We start from the raw sequence: 22,010 nt of genomic DNA on the forward strand, positions 1-22,010 counted from the left end.
ACATTATGATGTTATTATAAGTTATAACTGTACAAACTTGTTATATTAAGTTATAACTATACAAACCTTGTTATATTCCAGGCAATGCAACCTTCTCAGAGTCCGCTGCACCACCTGGTAGTGACCGGGCTAAACTAGAAGTACTCGAGAAAGTGATAGAAGGCTATCGACAGCGGATGGAACATATTGAGGCAGACCAAGGACTCGTGTGTGTCATTCCAGGTAAGAATTATTAATGGAGCAGTTGCAAATGGGTAAAAATTATAAGTAAATGGTCGATTCCCATGTACAATTTTGTGAAAAATCCAAATCTGAGGTCAAAACTCCGAAAAGGTAACTTTAAAAGGTCGAAAATTCAATTTTTAATTGCTGTTCTAATGAAAGAGTTCAAATATGTGTGACGTCAGACTTTACGCAGTTTTTTTTCTCGTCCGTTAGGTAGCGCCACTTTTGATGAGACATCATCGCCTACGGGAGCGTATGCCGTGACGTCAAAGTTCACGATTTACCGGTATTTTTTTAATCGATTTATCTCGGGATCAAGTCGTACGGCCTTGCTCAATTCTGGGACCCCAAATTTGAACTTGCAATTTGTTTTGATTGGATGTAACGTGAACCTGTACCGAATTTCATTAAAATCGGATCAGGCAATGGCGAGTTATAACGAAACAAACATTCAAACCAAATGCAAAACTTTCGAGTTAAAACGTAGACCTTCACTACGTTCGGTCAACTATCCCACCTCTGAGTTTATTACAGGAGTAAGTATTCTTAGGTCTTAACTTTATTATAAGAAGTCCACAGTAAGACCCAACAGCAAGTGGTCTGAGGAGAGAAAGGCCGACCATTCTTCTAGGATGAAGATATACTGGCACAAGAGAAAGCAAAAACCATAGAGTTAAGAATTCCGTGGTCCTTTGAGGCCGAAACGAACCACAAAAAAAAATATAAGAAGTATCCTAAGTGCTGCTGCGTTCATATCGCGTTCTGTTCTGTTTCAGGTTGCTCAACAAAAAGTCCAAGAGTTGCAAATGGAGGCGGACAACAACAGAGAAACGGTGAAACAGATGGCTGGCATGCAAAGTAAACTGTTGCACTATGGCGAGGTACTCAAGGAGAATGAAACACTTAACAAACAAGTGACGAGGTCCTAAAAATGGAATTTCGAAAAATTAATTTTCACCCCCCGGAGGCCATCAGGGCCGGGAGTATAAATTTAATTTTTTGGTCTGAATTTCAGTATGGACCTTTAGTGGGCCCTATTTGAAGCACAACTCACCAATCGATAAGAATTTTCCATTTTTGGTGCTACCCTTTTTGGCGGGAGAACAGGGAAACATTAAAAATTGAACAGGTCATAACTCCGGCCCTGGTCGTTGGATCAACCTCAAATTTGTACCAAAGCACTTCATTCTTCAAGACCTTTTTTTTTTTTAAATTAAAAAAAAAGAGAGGTTTGACATAGGGAACTGTAACTGCTATGGTCTTATCATCCCGAAATCGAAGAGAGAAGGAAGAAATTGCGATCTAGCGCCTACAAGGCGCGCTACCCTGCAAGGTAACTAGGCTGGCGGTGATGGCCTCCAAGCTAACTCAGTTGTGTTTTGTTTGTTCTCGTATTCAGAACTGAATAACAAAATCAAGTCTCTAAAATTACAAGGCAAGCGGCTGCGTGAGGTATACAAGGCTGCTAGTCAGGAGTTTCGAGAGACCGTGTACCTTCTTTTGGATATCAAGTGATCCTAATTCATATTAATATTGCCTTGTTTCAGAACTGAATAGCAAAATCAAATCTCTAGAATTACAAGGCAAGCGGCTGCGTGAGGTTTACAAGGCAGCTAGTCAGGAGTTTCGAGAGACCGTGTACCTTCTGTTTGGATATCAAGTGATCCTAATTCATATTAATATTGCCTTGTTTCAGAACTGAATAACAAAATCAAGTCTCTAGAATTACAAGGCAAGCGGCTGCGTGAGGTTTACAAGGCAGCTAGTCAGGAGTTTCGAGAGACCGTGTACCTTCTCTTTGGATACAAGGTGGACCGGACTAATTGTATGTACAAGCTGGCGTCTATGTACGCGGACGGACCGGACGAAAATCTACTTTTCCAAGTAAGTCCCTCAAAATTTAAATTTTATAACTTAAATTTTATGACCGGACTAATTGTATGTACAGGCTGGCGTCTATGTACGCGGACGGACCGGACGAAAATCTACTTTTCCAAGTAAGTCCCTCAAAATTTAAATTTTATAACTTCAGAACCGACCGGACTAATTGTATGTACAAGCTGGTGTCTATGTACGCGGACGGACCGGACGAAAATCTACTTTTCCAAGTAAGTCCCTCAAAATTTAAATTTTATAACTTCAGAACCGGTTTTTCCATTCAACACATCAAGAAAACTAGCCCATCAATATTCAATGGGCCGGATCACGCCTTCGTGGCTGTAGGGGCCCCTTTTAACTCTTGAAATGTATTGTGTTGCTTTAACTTAACATTTTTTTTTTCCAAGAGGTTTGACAGAGCGAACTGTAACTCCTATGGTCTTATCGTCCCGAAAATCGAAGAGAGAAGGAAGACAGGATAGGAGAAAGCCAGCCGGTCTAAGAACGAACATTATCCCATCAGGATAAAATCCGCCCCGGGCGGGAATCGAACCCGCGGCCTAGCGCTTAAACAAATTTTTGACTGGTATACTAATCACTATTAATGAGTAACGAGTATCCAATGTTTATTAACATGAGATAAGTATTTAAGTAAACAGCTAATTTTGTTAGTAGTACACTAATCAACTAATCATCATTTTGTGTGAGTGTGTTAGTGTTGTGATATGTATAGTGTGTGTGGTGATGGTGAGCATGTGCAGTGGTATGTATGTACGTGCGTTGAGATGTGTATGGCAATATGTGTGAGTGAAGGCATGTGTAGGTTTGTTTGTTGTACTTAAATGTCTTATGTATGTTAATGTCAACCTTAACTTGTCTTTTTTTTTAATTTAAACAGGTCTTAATTATTGTTCCATAAAATGTAATGTTATTACCAATCAAATATATAAGACCTTGTTTAGACTGCGAGAGTAAAGGGACTTTTCAGTCCTATGCTGGTAGTATAAACAAGGTATAATATTTTCTATTCTTCTTACTCTTACAGTCAACGGAAGGTCAGCTGAATCTAATAGAAACCGACTATTCCAAAGTACTCAAACCATTGCTGGATCTTCATTTGGGCAGACATCATTCCATACCTATGCTTCTGTCAGCTCTCACACAGGAATTGTTCCAGAGACAAACTATGTCCATGACAAACAGCACTTTGAGTGTTTAGAAATTAGATATTGATATTATTGATGCATTAACACGTATGAATTTCATGACCGGACTAATTGTATGTACAAGCTGGCGTCTATGTACGCGGACGGACCGGACGAAAATCTACTTTTCCAAGTAAGTCCCTCAAAATTTAAATTTTATAACTTAAATTTTATGACCGGACTAATTGTAAAGCTGGTGTCTATGTACGCGGACGGACCGGACGAAAATCTACTTTTCCAAGTAAGTCCCTCAAAATTTAAATTTTATAACTTCAGAACCGGTTTTTCCATTCAACACATCAAGAAAACTAGCCCATCAATGGGCCAGGGCCAGATCACGCCTTTGTGGCTGTAGGGGCCCCTTTTAACTCTTGAAATGTATTGTGTTGCTTTAACTTAACATTTTTTTTAAAGAGGTTTGACAGAGCAAACTGTAACTCCTATGGTCTTATCGTCCCGAAATCGAAGAGAGAAGGAAGACAGGATAGGAGAAAGCCAGCCGGTCCGCTTGAAATGTGTTGTGTTGCTTTAACTTAACATTTTTTTTTTTTTTCTGTCTTTTTTCAAGAGGTTTGATAGAGCGAACTGTAACTCCTATGGTCTTATCGTCCCGAAAATCGAAGAGAGAAGGAAGACAGGATAGGAGAAAGCCAAACGGTCCGAGAACGAACATTATCCCATCAGGATAAAATCCGCCCCGGGCGGGAATCGAACCCGCGGCCTAGCGCTTAAACAAATTTTTAACTGGTATACTAATCACTATTAATGAGTATCCAATGTTTATTAACATAAGATAAGTATTTAAGTAAACAGCTAATTTTATTAGTAGTACACTAATCAACTAATAATCATTTGTATCTTCTTACTCGTTCAGTCAACAGAAGGTCAGCTGAATCTAATAGAAACCGACTACTCGAAAGTACTCAAACCATTGCTGGATCTTCATTTGGGCAGACACCATTCCATACCTATGCTTCTGTCAGCCCTCACTCAGGAATTGTTCCAGAGACAAACTATGTCCATGACAAACAGCACTTTGAGTGTTTAGAAATTAGATGTTGATATTATTGATGCATTTTTTTAACACGTATTTATTGTGATAGAGAAGACATATTTTTCCTTCAAATGTGATTTTTTTTTTTTTTTTTTTTTTTTTTTTTTTTTTTTTTAAAAAAATTTTTTTACCCGCGGCCTAGCGCTTAAACAAATTTTCGACTGGTATACTAATCACTATTAATGAGTATCCAATGTTTATTAACAAAAGATAAGTATTTAAGTAAACAGCTAATTTTATTAGTAGTACACTAATCAACAAATCATCATTTGTATCTTCTTACTCGTACAGTCAACGGAAGGTCAGCTGAATCTAATAGAAACCGACTACTCGAAAGTACTCAAACCATTGCTGGATCTTCATTTGGGCAGACATCATTCCATACCTATGCTTCTGTCAGCCCTCACACAGGAACTGTTCCAGAGACAAACTATGTCCATGACAAACAGCACTTTGAGTGTTTAGAAATTAGATATTGATATTATTGATGCATTTTTTAACACGTATTTATTGTGATAGAGAAGACATATTTTCCTTCAAATGGGATTTTTTTTTTTTATTTAAGAACTATATTAGCGAAAGGGGACGGAGGTCTTATTGGGCTTAGTGTCGCGAAATCGAATAGAGAGAGGAAAGATAGGATAGGAAGACAGCCGTTCCGAGAACGAACCTTATCTGGGTAGGATAAAGTTCGCCTCGGGCGGGAATCGAACCCGCGACCTAGCGCTTACGAGGCAGACGCGCTACCTAGGGTACCTACGTCAAGTACTCGTTGTTTTTTTTTTTTTTTTTTTTTTTTTTTTTTTTTTTTTTTTTTTACCCTTTTCAACTCAAATGGGCTTTTCTTATGGTGATAAAATTCGGAAAAATAGATAGTATCCGTAAAATAGATGAAAAAATATTAAGACCTAAAGTTTATTTGCTGAAACTCGAAATTTCGCATTTTTCACGGACGAGGATTGTCGTCTACCCATGTGTTGCTTAACTTCGGCGCTTCATTGAAAGGTGGTGCATTGAACACGCTGTATATTTAATTTATATTTATGTACACTATTTTTAACCAACTTCTGAATCTTGTATCATTGTTAATGTATTTTAAAACCATTCTCGTACTGTCTTTCTTTTTTACCATATAAATATTTATAAACGATGTATCAAATTTTGCTGTATAAAATATAAATGAAATTTACGGAAAAAAATAATATTAACAATTTTTATTTATTTATTTAACGAGCCAGACGCGCTACCTAGGGTACGTCGAATACTCGTAGTTGTTGTTGTTGTTGTTTTTTTTTTTTACATTTTGATTAACCCTTTCGTGCACACCCTAGTTTTAACCTTTTTGAAACTCGAAATTTTGCATTTTTCACGAACGAGGAATTTCGTCTACCCATGTGTTGCTCAACTTCGTCGGTTCATTGAAAGGTGGTGCATTGAACACAACTGTATATTTAATTTATATTTATGTACACTATTTTTAACCCACTTCTGAATTTTGTATCATTGATAATGTATTTTAAAACCATTCTCGTACTGTCTTTTTTTTACCATATAAATATTTATAAACGATGTATCAAATTTTGCTGTATAAAATATAAATGAAATTTACGGAAAAAATAATAAAAATGGGTTTTCATTTCGTAGCTCTGTAGGCAAATTAGACTCGTGTGTTCTGTGTCGTAGCATGTCCATCCCATTGTATGTCCCTCATCAGATGGGCGAGAAGACACAATAAGTAGGTACGTATACCTACCTATTTCCCATGTAGGTTTTGGGTCGACATGAGAACACCAGAAAGTAGGTATGTGTAAAATCAACGAGTGAGTAGGTACCTACCGCAATTATGGCAAACAAGCACGTTACCACTGTTTTCATTATTAATATTAGGTAAATACCCTGCGGTTTTTTTTTTTTTTTTTTCTGACTACCTCTTAATAATCCTTCCTCCTCTCGTGTATTGCGTATTGCAGATCTCGAAGATGGAACACCAGCAGGCGCAACATCAGCAGTACCTAACGCTAGAAGGCCTGGACAATAGTAATGCCCGCGCCCTGTTTGTTAAACCCTTATTAATCCTTCCTCCTCTCGTGTATTGCGTATTGCAGATCTCCAAGATGGAACACCAGCAGGCGCAACATCAGCAGTACCTAACGCTAGAAGGCCTGGACAATAGTAATGCCCGCGCCCTGTTTGTTAAACTTATCAATGTGGTGCTGACTGTACTGCAAGTAGTACTACTAGTAGTAGCCACGGCAGCCGGGATCATGATGCCCTTCCTTAGAACAAGGTAAACCGAGAGAGTTGCTGGAGTTTTCAATACAATCAGTTTATCCCTAAAGCTCTTTATCCCTCAGTTATTGAAAACTCCCCAGAACAAGGAAAACCCGAGATAAAACTGGAGTTGTGTAAAGAGTGAGTGAGTTGAAAAAAGAACTACTCTTTTCAATGAACTACTCAGAGAGTCAGTGAACGTGTTTCCAATGCAGTATTGACCATTTCTATAAGCTGAAACACAAAACGCGATATTAAAATGACCCAATAGTCGATCATTGACAACCATTATGGCTAGTACACACTGAAAACATTTGTTTCGCTACAGTTGCGCAATTGTTGCGAAATGTTTGGTTCGAATGTTGAACAACTTTCAAGAGGGTTTAGTGCCAAGAAAAATGAATCAGAAATACCTAAATCTGGAGAGGATGTAAAAGTTGCTGTATTGTTGCATAAACATTTCTGGATTGTTGAGAAACAATGGTTCTGATGAAAATGTTGCTAGTGTGGGTACTGTGCTTTAGAAATCAACTTGTTAGTTCGGCATGGTGTTAGGCTACTAATACTAATGCTAATGTTTGTAGGTAATATTATGTTTACTGCTGAAATTAAGAAGATAATAAACCCTTGGTCTTGGACTATTCCATGTGCATTTCTTTAATAAAATTATGTTAGGTAGGTATGTATGTAAAAAAAAACTGACCTTTGAGTTTTCATGTTTTGAATCTTAAGGTCAGAGTTGCTGAGATTAGATCATAATTATTAAATCCCCTTAGTCCCTTAAAATAATACCTTTTTTACCTACATGATCACCAACTTTCCTAATAATAGAAATTCTCTCTCCCTTTCTCTCATTTTTTCATTACAGCGTATCAATTAAATTATTGAATTGGTTATTTATTTATTTTGAAAATTATAATTTAGTTTATTGAAATTGTCAAATTACTTTTATGGATTTTTTCAAAGAAATGAAAAAAAAAAAAAAATATATTTGTAAATAAATAAAAAATAAATACGAAATTTATATTATATCCTGTATAGTACATATAAAAATTGTAGTTTTTCTTATTTTTTCTCAAGATTGCTTTACATGTCGCTTGTGGTGTAAATAGGTTGCAATTGCCAATTATCTCATTTCTCACAATATTGGCATTGTAATAAAAACTTGAAGAAACTGGAAAATTTGCCTTAATAAAAAAGATCTTGAAATTCAAAGGCTCTAAGGGGTCCGAAAACGAGTCCCCAAATTCCCTGTAAGAACACATATGCTAATTTTACCGAATTTATGATTCATCCAGATGAATATGGCAGCAAGGAGTCATCGACCCAAAATGAAAGAACCAATCAGAATGCGAGAACTCCTTGCATTGTTGCAATTAAGGTAAAGGTCTATTTTTATAAACTCTCTCTTTTAAAAAGCAGAGGTAGCTTCGATCTGTAACCTTTTTTTTGAGGGTACGGTTTAACCCTTTAAAGCCTGATTTATTCTAAGCTGACCTATCGACCGATTCTCTTTCAACCATTCAGATTAGAGTAGTTTGCCTCCCAAAATACTCTTCTGTGATTGGTTGAGAAAATGTCGGTGCCCTATTGGCCGAGTGTAAATCAGTCTTTAAGCCTAATCCTTAAGGTCACTTTGTAAATCGAGACGAGAAATGGAGATTTATGCTGATATTGAAGAAGAGATGAGAAGAGTCAAACGAGATTTTAATGAAAGGAATTTAGCTAGAAAAGGAGTGACAATGTATTTATAGCTAAAACTGAAAGAGAGAAATAAAATAATGTGAGAAGTATAAATGTTCGTAGTAAATTGTAAAAGGCTTTAGATTCCTCGGACTGCGTTTCGAATCCAAGTAGTGACGTAAATAATACGGAACCTTTCCCAATGAGAGAATAAAAATTTAGAGAAGCTTTTGTTCTTGTTAAAAGTTGTGTAAAACTTTGGTTGTGTTATAGCTCATTGCTGCTTGTAGTTTTGTTTAGTTACTCCCACTGTTTCTGTATTTACTTACTTTAACCTTAATATGCAGGCCGATTTGATTGACCGAATGCATATTATGGGTCGGATTCGACCCATGCTCAGGAGAAGAAACTTTTTTCTTTAAAGTTACGTTAAAATTTAAGAGAAGTATCATTTGCTACGTTCTTTTTTCAAGAGAGGCAATAACTCCATGCCTGTTTCAAAACTTTTTGAATATTGGAGGAATTTGAGGGACATATTTTTGTTTGTTGGAAATCTTCTAGAAATATTGCTTTTTGATCACAAATAGGTATCAGGTTTGTTCAGTTATAATAGTTTATTTTGTTTTACTGTGTGTAAAATTTATTTGATTGAAATTTACCTAATAAATATCGACATTTATAATGCGTATTTCACGTGTCTTGAGTTTAAGTAAAATAGGGGGCTTACTTCACAAAACGATTCTGCACACCTCACTTCATATTCCACGCGTAGAAAAAAAATCGTACAGTATTTTCTGACCGTGGAGTAAAAAGTGTAGAGTGTGGATTCGTTTGTGGAACCGACCGTTGTGTATTCACATTAAACTGGGCGGATTGGTTTGTGAAACAGACCACTGGCTATACACATTAAATTGGGTTTACAGTGGAAGGCTTATGGAATGTTTTAAGTTACAAGAGATGGGGTGTCTGTCCATTAATACAGGTTTATCTATTTATTTTATTAGGTACCTACCTCCATGTTTTTCATCACCTCTTTTATGCTCCCCATTTTTCCTTTATAAAAGTAATATTTTAAGTTTAACTCAACAATCAGATTGAGGCGAGTGCAGTGACCACTACGCCATGGGAGCTGACAAATAGATATTAGATATTAGATTGTCTATAAATTTTAGAACTCACACTCCCAAATCTTACATAGATAGTTATCTTAGAGGGTAGCGCGTCTACCTTCTAAGCGCTAGGCCGCGGGTTCGATTACCGCCCTGGGCGGATTTCATCCTAAACAGATAAGGTTCGTTCTCGGAACGCCTATGGCTTTCTCCTATCCTGTCTTTCTTATCTCTTCGCTTTTTTCTCGAGTAAGTTCAATGGAGCAGTTGCAAATGGATAAAAATTATTATAAATAAATGGTCGATTCCTATGTAAAAAGTTGGGGAAAAGTTGGGAAAAATCCAAATCTGATGTCAAAACTCCGAAAAAATACCTAACTGTAAAAGGTCGAAAATTCAATTTTTATTTTCCGTTCTAATGAAAGAGTTCAAATATGTGTGACGTCAGACTTTTTTTTTTTGTCCGTTTTTTTGTCCACTATGCAAGCGCGCTAGCGGAGGAGCAGAAAGAACTGCGAGAAATGTATGCGCACAAACACATTAATGCGTTGCCTGCGAGGGAACTTTGCTCGGGACATTTGATGTGACGTCATCGCCTATACGGGAAGTTATGTTGTACAGACATTCTCTAAACTTTGTGTGACGTGTTATACACTCCAGCCTTGTACAAAACTTTTTACTTGTTTGTTTGAAGTTTCGAGGACAATCTGTATAAGCTCCGTCACATACTTGTCTATAGAGGCTGTCGAGAGCGCCGTAACCTTCATCGTCTGTAGATACCCTAAGGTTTTCTACAAGTTGTCAAAAAGAGCTCTATTTAGCACCAAAACATGGATGTCTAGACGGCCATTCACGATCAGCTAGGTCTACCTGTCAGGTCTGACAGGTACGTCTGAACAGGTGCAGAATTGCAGATGTCTGATCTATCTGATAGTAGTAGATATAAAGTACCGGTCCTGGACCACTTCTGATCTTTTTCTGTTAAAATCAAATCCACTGATATTTTCTGATGAAAGGTTGATGTCTGATATTTTCTGATGAAAGGTTGATGTCTGATATTTTCTGATGAAAGGTTGATGTCTGATATTTTCTGATGAAAGGTTGATGTCTGATATTTTCTGATGAAAGGTTGATGTCTGATATTTTCTGATGAAAGGTTGATGTCTGATATTTTCTGATGAAAGGTTGATGTCTGATATTTTCTGATGAAAGGTTGATGTCTGATATTTTCTGATGAAAGGTTGATGTCTGATATTTTCTGATGAAAGGTTGATGTCTGATATTTTCTGATGAAAGGTTGATGTCTGATATTTTCTGATGAAAGGTTGATGTCTGATATTTTCTGATGAAAGGTTGATGTCTGATATTTTCTGATGAAAGGTTGATGTCTGATATTTTCTGATGAAAGGTTGATGTCTGATATTTTCTGATGAAAGGTTGATGTCTGATATTTTCTGATGAAAGGTTGATGTCTGATATTTTCTGATGAAAGGTTGATGTCTGATATTTTCTGATGAAAGGTTGATGTCTGATATTTTCTGATGAAAGGTTGATGTCTGATATTTTCTGATGAAAGGTTGATGTCTGATATTTTCTGATGAAAGGTTGATGTCTGATATTTTCTGATGAAAGGTTGATGTCTGATATTTTCTGATGAAAGGTTGATGTCTGATATTTTCTGATGAAAGGTTGATGTCTGATATTTTCTGATGAAAGGTTGATGTCTGATATTTTCTGATGAAAGGTTGATGTCTGATATTTTCTGATGAAAGGTTGATGTCTGATATTTTCTGATGAAAGGTTGATGTCTGATATTTTCTGATGAAAGGTTGATGTCTGATATTTTCTGATGAAAGGTTGATGTCTGATATTTTCTGATGAAAGGTTGATGTCTGATATTTTCTGATGAAAGGTTGATGTCTGATATTTTCTGATGAAAGGTTGATGTCTGATATTTTCTGATGAAAGGTTGATGTCTGATATTTTCTGATGAAAGGTTGATGTCTGATATTTTCTGATGAAAGGTTGATGTCTGATATTTTCTGATGAAAGGTTGATGTCTGATATTTTCTGATGAAAGGTTGATGTCTGATATTTTCTGATGAAAGGTTGATGTCTGATATTTTCTGATGAAAGGTTGATGTCTGATATTTTCTGATGAAAGGTTGATGTCTGATATTTTCTGATGAAAGGTTGATGTCTGATATTTTCTGATGAAAGGTTGATGTCTGATATTTTCTGATGAAAGGTTGATGTCTGATATTTTCTGATGAAAGGTTGATGTCTGATATTTTCTGATGAAAGGTTGATGTCTGATATTTTCTGATGAAAGGTTGATGTCTGATATTTTCTGATGAAAGGTTGATGTCTGATATTTTCTGATGAAAGGTTGATGTCTGATATTTTCTGATGAAAGGTTGATGTCTGATATTTTCTGATGAAAGGTTGATGTCTGATATTTTCTGATGAAAGGTTGATGTCTGATATTTTCTGATGAAAGGTTGATGTCTGATATTTTCTGATGAAAGGTTGATGTCTGATATTTTCTGATGAAAGGTTGATGTCTGATATTTTCTGATGAAAGGTTGATGTCTGATATTTTCTGATGAAAGGTTGATGTCTGATATTTTCTGATGAAAGGTTGATGTCTGATATTTTCTGATGAAAGGTTGATGTCTGATATTTTCTGATGAAAGGTTGATGTCTGATATTTTCTGATGAAAGGTTGATGTCTGATATTTTCTGATGAAAGGTTGATGTCTGATATTTTCTGATGAAAGGTTGATGTCTGATATTTTCTGATGAAAGGTTGATGTCTGATATTTTCTGATGAAAGGTTGATGTCTGATATTTTCTGATGAAAGGTTGATGTCTGATATTTTCTGATGAAAGGTTGATGTCTGATATTTTAACATCCTCTCTAATATTCTGATAGAAGGTTTTCGTAACATCACTTCCGGCATATTCACAGAGCTTGGTCTCATTTTTGAAAGTCATATTAATCAAATAAGCGTAACTGTATGCTTCATGTTTCTCATAAGTTTGTGTGTACGAAGTCACATCATCAGGATTGCAACCTTGTACTTTATCTAACCTTGACTCAAAATCATAATAGATTACAACAGGAAGTCTCTGTTTTTTATAATAATTTTTAAATTCAGAAATATTCTGTCCTGGCTCTGGTAAATTTAATCGAACAGGCTTATTCAATCCGCAATAAGTTTTATGGTCTGTTAGTTTTTCCTGTGATTGAAAACTATTCAAACACATTTTACAAAGAAATCGTTTATGTTCATCCTTGGTAATCTGTGAACCAACTAATTTCCACAAATCTTTTATCCAACAACAATGATCTGTTTGTTCTGATTTAAAATATAATAAATCTACATACCTATATGATTTTGCTTTTCTGTTTTCGTAATTCTCAAAGGACATAATATAGTTTTTTCTGTGTAACAATAAACATTAATTGATAAACTTTTACATCTATTCTCAAACTTTTCGATGTCTGTCAATTTTACCGGAAACTCAATACCTTTCATCTCCTCATCAAACTCGTGTTCAAAAGGTGTATAATTATTTAATCGATCATTATGATCTTTAGCTGGATGTAAAGCTGATAAAACTGACCACAAAAAACTTGTTATCTTTCACATCCTTTACATTGATAACGGCTTTTTTATTTTTGATAAATGCTGGCAGCTGGCAGCTCTATATAATATGATGTTTACGTTCAACTGCAAATAGGAAATATAATTTAATCTCCATTGAGATCCTCGAATTTCAAACTCTTCCATTTTAGTTACAATTTTGATGATACATCTTGAATAAAATTCCTGGAGATTGGTAGCTTTGGTAATAACCTCATTTTCTGTTTTAAAGTTCATCTCCTGATATTCCATATTTTTTTCATCAATACCTTTCTTATACTGAGCGTAAATCCATAAATTAATTTTCACATTTTTCTTTGTGAGATATGATTTGATTTTTCCTAATACAATAATATGTTTGATACTTTCGAGAAAAGTATGCATATCTTTAATGTTGAACTTGTCTTCGATGATGTACGTACTCAATCTTGATTTGAAAACAGACTCAATACTGTGAACAACATATCTATTTTTTTGGCTAGAAGCAATCAAATCCTTGTGATCTTTTTAATAGGTTTTCTAAAAATGCTGGTGGGTCGTACATTTTTTCGTTGTCCTTTGTTCAATAAATCCAACAAGTTAGCTTTCCGTTTGGTACTGAAACCTTTAATATTATTCTCTCTACACTTTTCCTTTAGTTCTTTTACAGTTGGTCCTGTACGATTGAACTTTTTTACTATCATAGAATTGGGATCGTTTATTATAATATGTCGTTTTGACATCGTGTGACGTGCCCAATTTTTATAGGTAATTTTAAATTCACACACATCACAATACTCATTTTTTATTTTCCATTTCAGTTATAGAATCTATTCCTTTAACTTAACTTATAGGAAAAAAAATTGAATGTTTCTTCCTGAATAAGAGAAAATGTGCAGGTAGCGTCACTTTATTATAGAATTCATTCCTTTAACTTATAGGAAAAAATTGAATGTTTTTTCGTGAGAGATAAGCGCTAACCTTATCTCTCTCGTAGTGGTGTAAATTGTTGATGTTGATGATGACGTCACCAGTATGTGTAATTGCCTGATAGTTAAAACATCTCAGATTTATGTAGATATATTTTAAATATTTTAAAATATTTTGGTTTTGAAGTAGTGTTCTTATAATAAAAATATTTTAGAAATAATTTAATTAAATTATTTATCAGAGTTCTGTGATTACAGACAGTGCAAACATAATCAGTGGTATTTTTATATATTAAAGCTCTCTGAATTCTGTACTCTACAACGTTCATGATTAATCTGTATTTATAAAAGAGTAAACCCTGACTTATTCATTCATTCATTCATACATAATCAACGCACAGCCGAAACGGCTGGACCGATTTTGATGAAACTTCGAGAATAGCTTCCTTTTGATTTGAATTAAAAGGGAATTTATTTATTTTTTCGACCATAATTCATCTGCTCCCTCTCTCTCCTCTTCTATACAGTTTCACATAAAATACATATTTGGCGTTTTTCCTTTTATTTCCCATATTCTCTCTCTCTCTGTCTCACCCTCCATGGCCTCCATCCCTCCCTCCCTTTCTCTATCTCTCTCCCTTCAATATATTGTTGCGGAATATTGCAAGGTAGAGAAGAAGGTATTAAAAGTTGAAGAGAGAGAGAGAGAGAGAGAGAGAGAGAGAGAGATGGTGGGAAAAGGAGAAGAGAGTAAAAGTGAGAGAGATGAAGAAAGTGAAATATATTAAGGAGGTAGTTAGAGAGAGGTCGAAACTTGGCAGAATAAACACCTGCTGCTTTTATAAGTATAAAGGTAATATTACACCAAGCGCGCATTGTTTGCAAACGTTTGCAAGCGATTGTGAACGTTTGCAACGTTTGCAAACAATGCGCGCTTGGTGATTTGAATGTAAGTAAGATAGTTGTCTTGCGTTTTAGTAAGTAAAGGTATCCTAACAACGGATTTTTCAAAACTCGCAGTGGTGCCCAAATTAGGGACGAAAACGAATAAAAGTGTAATATGGTGCCAAAAGCATGGTCAGGTAAAACGGTACAGTACGGTACGTTACGGTCAGGTAAGCTATGGTACGATACGGTACGATACGGCACGGTTAGGGTCAGTCAAGTACGGTCAGGTACAGTTAGGTGCGGTACGATATGGTACGGTCAGGTATAGTCAAGTACGGTCAGATACGGTACGTTACGGTCAGGTCCTGTACTATATGGTACGATACGGTACGGTACGATACGACATAGTCAGGTAGGATCAAGTACGATACGGTACGGAACAGTCAGATACGATTAGGTACAGTCATGTATAGTCAGGTGCGGTACGATACGGTAAGTTACGCTACGGTAGCGTTGGAGTGATAGACGGTAGCGTTGTTTGAATACCAGACAACAACCTTTCATCAGAAAATATCAGACATCAACCTTTCATCAGAAAATATAAGTGGATTTGATTTTAACAGAAAAGTCAGCTCCCATGGCGTAGTGGTCACTGCGCTCGCCTTGCACGCGGGAGACCCGGGTTCGATTCCCGGCGGGGTCAAGAAATCTTTCATTAAAATTTAGATGAGAATAACAGTGAAACAGATGGCGGGTATGCAAAGTAAACTGTTGCACTATGGCGAGGTACTCAAGGAGAATGAAACACTTAACAAACAAGTGACGAATCTAAGGTGAGACAAATACCAAATTTCAAGTCTCTAGCTCTTACCGTTCTCGAGACATTTTGTTTACAGACAGACAGACACACACACGGACCAATGGCTGAAACTTTGGATTTAGGCTCTAGGGACCTCAAAACGTGTTTTGACACTAAAATTTGACCATCGAAAATTTGACCCAATTACATTACTTTCCTTCCTATAGGAAAAGGAAAGTAAAAATAAAATAATACTAAAAATATAAATTGATTTCAATCCAAAAATCAATTCACATTTCAGGGAACTCATCAGTAACAATCTCCTGCTGGAAGGGCAACTTGAAGAACTCAAAATGCAACAAAAGAAAGCCGAGGAAAACCAGACCGAGCTGATCAAACTGAAGACGGACTTTGCCGGTCTGCAGCACGACCTCAAACAGTGGACGGACTTGGCACGACACTATTTTCCCAACAAAGGTAGGAGATTTTTTTTTTCATGTGATGTGAGCTCCCATGGCGTAGTGGTCACTGCGCTCGCCTTGCACGCGGGAGACCCGGGTTCGATTCCCGGCGGGGTCAAGAAATTTGTCCACCTGTCAGGTCTGACAGGTACGTCTGAACAGGTGCGCCTGTCTGATCTATCTGATAGTGTATGGCAAAAAGGCGACCTGTCAGGTTTACCTGATGCCTAACGTTCTGTATATCCTCTCTAACTTTGATTTCTGTTATCTAGAAACTTTCTGTACAGAATCTGAAAACATGGATGCATAAACACTTTGTAAAACATGTATAATAAATATGACTATCTAAAAACCCTGTGTAAAGTATCTAACATGATTGTCTAGTGACGTTTCAACACTCCGTTACTGCCGCCACGTCTTTCTAACTCGAGTTCCGCGTCACCATGAATGTTCCGGAGCGCGATGTCATGGGTAAGGGCATCGTGGACATCCAGCATCACTACGCCACCTGCAACATCTCCTACAACGAGTACAACCGGTCCAACATTCCCGCCATCTGTCGGAACTTCTCTCACGAATATATTAACGATAACGATGTTGATGCAGAGGCGATGGAACGCATGGTGTCTATCATCGTGCCGATATTCTTCGGGATCATTATCATCCTGGGGTTCTTCGGGAACGCGTTGGTCGTGGTCGTGGTCGCCTTCAACCAGCAGATGCGCTCGACAACCAATCTCCTCATTATCAACCTCGCCATCGCGGACCTTCTCTTCATCGTGTGTTGTGTTCCGTTCACCGCGACGGACTATGTCACCACGTGCTGGCCATTCGGTGACGTGTGGTGCAAGATGGTGCAGTTATTAATGTGGATATGTTTCAAGAGGATATTGTAAACACACGGAAATATTTTCGTATACAAACATTAGGGGGCTTTCAAACGATGGGGAAAAAATGAGCAGGAACAATTAAATTCGAGAAAAAGTGATTTCGCAATCTTTTAAGGTAATGTTACACCAAGCGCGCATTGTTTGCAAACAATGCGCGCTTGGTGTAATATTACCTTTAGCTTTTGTAGAAAAACCGACAGCAGCCGGATCAACTCCGCGCACACACGAACGTCGTTTGCAAGCCAATGCTTGTGGAAAAATGATTTCAAACGTTTGCAAACAGTGTTTGCAAACGATGTGCCCTTGGTGTAACATTACCTTTAGATACCTACTTAAGGGTTATGTGCAAATGTAGATAGGTATACCTATAGATATATGGTATACCTAATATTCCTATAGGTTAGATATTACCTACCTACGGTTGGGTGAACGAGGTCACTGCGTGAGAATTAAGCATAAATGCTTGTCACAAATTAATGCACTACGCTAAATTTTAAGACTTGACTTGGACTCGAACCACCAACCTTCAGATCCGAAGTCCACCGCGCTAACCACTGTACCACTGAGATTGGTAGATGGAAGAATATTGCAGAAAGAGAAAGATGGTTGAAAGGTGAAGGGTAGTAGGTATTAGTATGAAAGATAAAGAAGGAAAATGTACTCAATAATATTGATGTGGGCGTAGGAGAAGGAGAGAGAGAGAGAGAGAGAGAGAGAGAGAGAGAATGTATTATCGATCATATTTTTACTGAATGACAAGAACAAGAGTAAATTAATAAACTAATTATCAACTATGACGTCACAGCAATATAATGAAGCCCTCTCTCTCTCTCTTACGCGCTTACGCCCATAATTTTATTGGATACATTGTCCCTCTTTATCTTACACACTCTGTCACCTCGACAATCTTTCTCTCTCTCTCTCTCTCTCTCTCTCTCTCTCTTACGCCCACAATTTTATTGGATACATTGTCCCTCTTTATCTTACACACTCTGTCACCTCGACAATCTTTCTCTCTCTCTCTCTCTCTCGCCCACAATCCTCTCATTTCCTCTCTCTCTCTCTCTCACTCTATCATTCTCTTTTTGAAGGGAACTCTGTCCTTCTCACTCTATCTACTATCACTATTCATACATCTCTCTCTCTCACACACACTCAGTTTCCTTCTTATCTTCCTCTCCCTCCCTCCCTTCCTATTTTAACTCTATCCATTGAAAAAATATTTCTTTCTCTTTCTATGTATTTATACCGTGCCATCTCTCTCTCACTCACCCATCTGTTTTGGTTTTTATCAAAAAACAAATTTCTATCATAAACGCAAAATAAACTCTATCTCTTACGCCCATAATTTTATTGAATACATTGTCCCTCTTTATCTTACACACTCTGTCACCTCGACAATCTTTCTCTCTCTCTCTCTTACGCCCACAATTTTATTGAATACATTGTCCATCTTTATCTTACACACTCTGTCACCTCGACAATCTTTCTCTCTCTCTCCCTCCCATTTCCTCTCTCTCTCTCTCTCTCACTCAATCATTCTCTTTTTGAAGGGAACTCTGTCCTTCTCACTCTATCACTATTCATACATCTCTCTCTCACACACACACTCAGTTTGCTTCTTATCTCCCTCTCACTCCCTCCCTTCCTATTTTAACTCTATCCATTGAAAAAATATTTCTTTCTCTTTCTATGTATTTATACCGTGCCATGTCTCTCTCTCTTACTCACCCATCTGTTTTGGTTTTTATCAAAAACAAATTTCTATCATAAACGCAAAATAATTCTCTCTCCTTTTTCTCATTTCTCCTGTCTCTCTCCCTCCCGTTTTCTCTCTCTCCCTCCCTCTCTCTCTCCCGTTTTCTCTCCCTCTCTCTCCCCCCTCTCTCTCTCCCTCCCTCTCTCTCTCCCTCCCAACAATTATGTGTTCGCTAGGTATTTTCTTTTAAGTGTAGGTATACATAATTATTACTTACCTATCTATCTAGCCATGTACGACATCTATATACCTATAGTTAATATTTATATCCATGTATTTTTACATGTTTAGGTACTAGGGACTCTAGGGAGGTAGGTAGGTACTTCTTTTAAGTTCTTTTCAAAATCATTCGAGCTTCTCATGTTTCGCTGGAAATTTCCTTTGTTCTCATGATTTTTTAATTAAAAACTATATGATGTTCTGCTTCGTTTAGATTTTTTTTCCTTTTCATATTTTCTTCTAAGTAGCTCCAGGATCCTATTGTGAAAGCTTTGTGGGGAGGCTTGTGTTTTGGGGGGACTTTGTTGGGTCGATTTTCATCTTCTGAAATTCTTTAGGCCTTTTTTGCTGCCCAAAATTTTATGCTCTTTAGCTGATCATTAAGATTTCTAATTTCTTCAAAATCCAACAGACCGGTCTGGAGTAACATCTATGATCGATTGGTGGAAAAAAGTTAACTTTGCCATAAATGATAAAATGCAAAGTTATACCTAACTTTTTCTGACTTTAAATGGCGGGGTAGATGATTCATAGAAGATTATCCCATCCTCTAGGGCTGTTTGCACCGACACCTAAGCCTTTAGAGTGGCCTTTTGTGCAAGTGGCAGGGTTCTTCTACCTAATCGGAAAAATTTCCTGGTTTTCTCGTGATTCGAACACCACACCACCGGATCAACAAAAATAGGCAGCTCTTTTCTTTACTTGTTGCCCTCCGTGCCAAGCAGCGGGGAGGGTGAACTGATAAAAGGATGGGTGACTTATCTCTGACGCATGTAACCTCGCCTTCTGTTTTTTTTTTTTTATGTCATCGTATCGTCCCGATGTTTTAATGTTTTTTTTTTATGCCTGTTTATTATTATTATTATTTTTTAATGTCCGTTTTTTTTTATTAAACTTTTCAATTTGCCCCCTCGTCAAATTTAATAGAAACTCTCGGGTGTGTCACTTTTGATCTAAATATGGTCGGACGCCATCTTGGAAAATATTTTGGATGTTTTTTTATGTTCATTTAATTATTCGGGTTTTTCTTGACTGAGTTTAATTTTAGCTGACTTTGAAATGATATTTTTTCACTACAGTTTTTGACCTTAAAAAGGAATGCCCCACCATGGTCACACTAATGTACCTACACACCCACAGCTAATATGTGTATTTTCCTTTTGGAAACTGTATCGGTGGTGTAGTGGTCAAGGCGCTCGACTGGTAAACAGGAGGGCGTGGGTTCAATCCCAGCCGAGGTAGGTATGGAATTTTATCCTCATCCACAACGAATCTTCTCATTATCAACCTTGCCATCGCGGACCTCCTGTTCATCGTGTGTTGTGTTCCGTTCACCGCGACGGACTATGTCACCACGTGCTGGCCATTCGGTGACGTGTGGTGCAAGATGGTGCAGTATCTCATCGTGGTGACGGCGTACGCGAGTGTGTACACGTTGGTGCTGATGTCTCTGGACCGGTTCCTGGCTGTGGTGCATCCCATAGCGTCCATGTCGGTGCGGACAGAACGGAATGCCCTCAAGGCGATATTGATCACGTGGATTGTGATTGTGTTGACCGCGGTGCCTGTGTTCAACATGCACGGGGAGGTGTCCTATACGTACGCCAGTGAGTTGCATACGGCATGCGTGTTCCTGGACCTGGATCCTGTGAATAGACCGGATGGATATAACAAGACAATCTTTCAGGTAAGAGTCCCGATATTCTTCTCTCAAGCATGTTGTCTTTATTGGAAAGCTTTTGATTTAAATGTTTTTGCTAGTCCGAAAATGACTACTGTAAAGGGGGTATATTCTTCTCTCAAGCATGTTGTCTTTATTGGAAAGCTTTTGATTTAAATGTTTTTGCTAGTCCGAAAATGACTACTGTAAAGGGGGTGAAAGGGAGGTGCATGGTAAGAAATCGACCATTCTTATCCAATGTTAAAACGGGTTAACCTTTCTATTCTTTCTAACCACCATATTTTACCACCTACGTTCTAACCACCATATTTTACCACCTACGTTCTAACCTCGAATAACCAAGAACGAACCTTAACTTAACTTTCTCCATTGCAAGAGAGAAAAAGAGTGTGAAAATTGGAAGAAAGAGTGAGACGGGAAAATAAAGAGAATGAAAGTTGAGAGAGAGAGGGAGAGAGAGAGCCGGAAAAATTATAGCATTTCCGGTGGCCAAAAAGAGAGATAGAGAAATGAAAAGAAAGAGTGAGAGGAAGAGAGTTCTCAACAGTTTTTCCAAAGCAGTATTTAGAGTAAGAGGCAAAAAATGGGAGTGAGAGAGAGAGAGAGAGAGAGAGAGAGAAGGGAAAACAAAAGAAGTATTTCTCTTCTTTTTTTCCATTTTCATGGAAATATGGGAAATGAAACAGTTTTTTTCTTTATTTTCTTCCCTCTCCTCTCCCTTTCCTTCTTTCTTTTTCTCTCAATTCCCTTTCTCTCCCTTCTTGATCTTTCTCTCTCCCTCCTCATTTTAACCCCTTTTCTTCTATCTACGAGTATTTCGCTCATTCTTCTTTCTCCTCTCTTTGCTTCCATTACCCGTTTACCTCCTTTCTTTCCTCCCCATTCTCATTTCTTTCTCCTCCTCCTCCTCTTGTTTCTCTCTCCCTCTCTCTCTCTCTCTCTCTCTCTCTCCCTCTCTCTCTCATGTTTAGCCATGGCTTCTGTTTTTTCTTCGTTTTCCCGTTTTCAAAACGTTATATTAAAACTTTCAGTGTCGGAGAAGAGAAACCACTTGGTCAAATTTTGGTCATGGTCACTCGTTGACCAGTGGCTTTTTTTCTGTTAGCGATATTCTTAGCTTATAAACTCTCAAGTCACGTGAGCTCATGTGACATCACAGAAAAAGGGTATACCTAAAAAACTGATTACACAAAATTCAACTGATTGGCCATAAGGAGTGCGAAAATTAGCTGACTGACCATAAGGCAATATGCAAAACGGCGGTTTACATCGTTAGGCGAAAGAAAATTTCGGAAAAGTCGTACCATTTTCGCACTCCTAATGGCCAATC

The 22,010-nt window shown here is 37.4% G+C and overlaps 4 protein-coding genes across 5 annotated transcripts; all 4 read left to right on the top strand.

Moving 5' to 3' along the window:
* Positions 1-565: 565 nt before the first annotated feature.
* LOC103517721 (mitotic spindle assembly checkpoint protein MAD1) lies at positions 566-4,458 on the top strand. The gene is made up of 5 exons (XM_026829715.1): positions 566-761; positions 1,002-1,147; positions 1,783-1,820; positions 1,922-2,109; positions 4,183-4,458. Exons 1-5 carry the CDS (start codon positions 651-653, stop codon positions 4,354-4,356), a joined length of 657 nt encoding a protein of 218 aa, XP_026685516.1. The 5' UTR covers positions 566-650; the 3' UTR covers positions 4,357-4,458.
* Positions 2,132-3,344, top strand: LOC113470922 (mitotic spindle assembly checkpoint protein MAD1-like). Of its 2 annotated transcripts, none has more exons than XM_026829712.1 (2): positions 2,132-2,222; positions 3,149-3,344. In XM_026829712.1, exons 1-2 carry the CDS (start codon positions 2,166-2,168, stop codon positions 3,320-3,322), a joined length of 231 nt encoding a protein of 76 aa, XP_026685513.1. In that variant the 5' UTR covers positions 2,132-2,165; the 3' UTR covers positions 3,323-3,344. The 2 variants fall into 2 exon arrangements, with proteins under 2 accessions (XP_026685513.1, XP_026685512.1); XM_026829711.1 differs by lacking the exon at positions 2,132-2,222 and adding an exon at positions 2,266-2,333.
* Positions 4,459-15,603: 11,145 nt separating the features above from the next.
* Positions 15,604-16,556, top strand: LOC113470924. Its single transcript, XM_026829716.1, has 3 exons — positions 15,604-15,704; positions 15,972-16,168; positions 16,516-16,556. The coding sequence occupies exons 1-3, from the start codon at positions 15,619-15,621 to the stop codon at positions 16,554-16,556; spliced, it is 324 nt and encodes a 107-aa protein (XP_026685517.1). The 5' UTR covers positions 15,604-15,618.
* Positions 16,476-20,713, top strand: LOC103517723 (allatostatin-A receptor-like; the record flags this gene model as incomplete). The annotated part of the gene is made up of 2 exons (XM_026829717.1): positions 16,476-16,975; positions 20,380-20,713. Coding segments are annotated over exons 1-2 (735 nt in total), but the record flags the coding sequence as incomplete, so codon positions are not given.
* Positions 20,714-22,010: the final 1,297 nt, after the last annotated feature.

This window comes from Diaphorina citri, unplaced genomic scaffold (assembly GCF_000475195.1).
Source record: "Diaphorina citri unplaced genomic scaffold, Diaci psyllid genome assembly version 1.1 scaffold1937, whole genome shotgun sequence".
Taxonomy (NCBI): Eukaryota; Metazoa; Arthropoda; class Insecta; order Hemiptera; family Psyllidae; genus Diaphorina; species Diaphorina citri.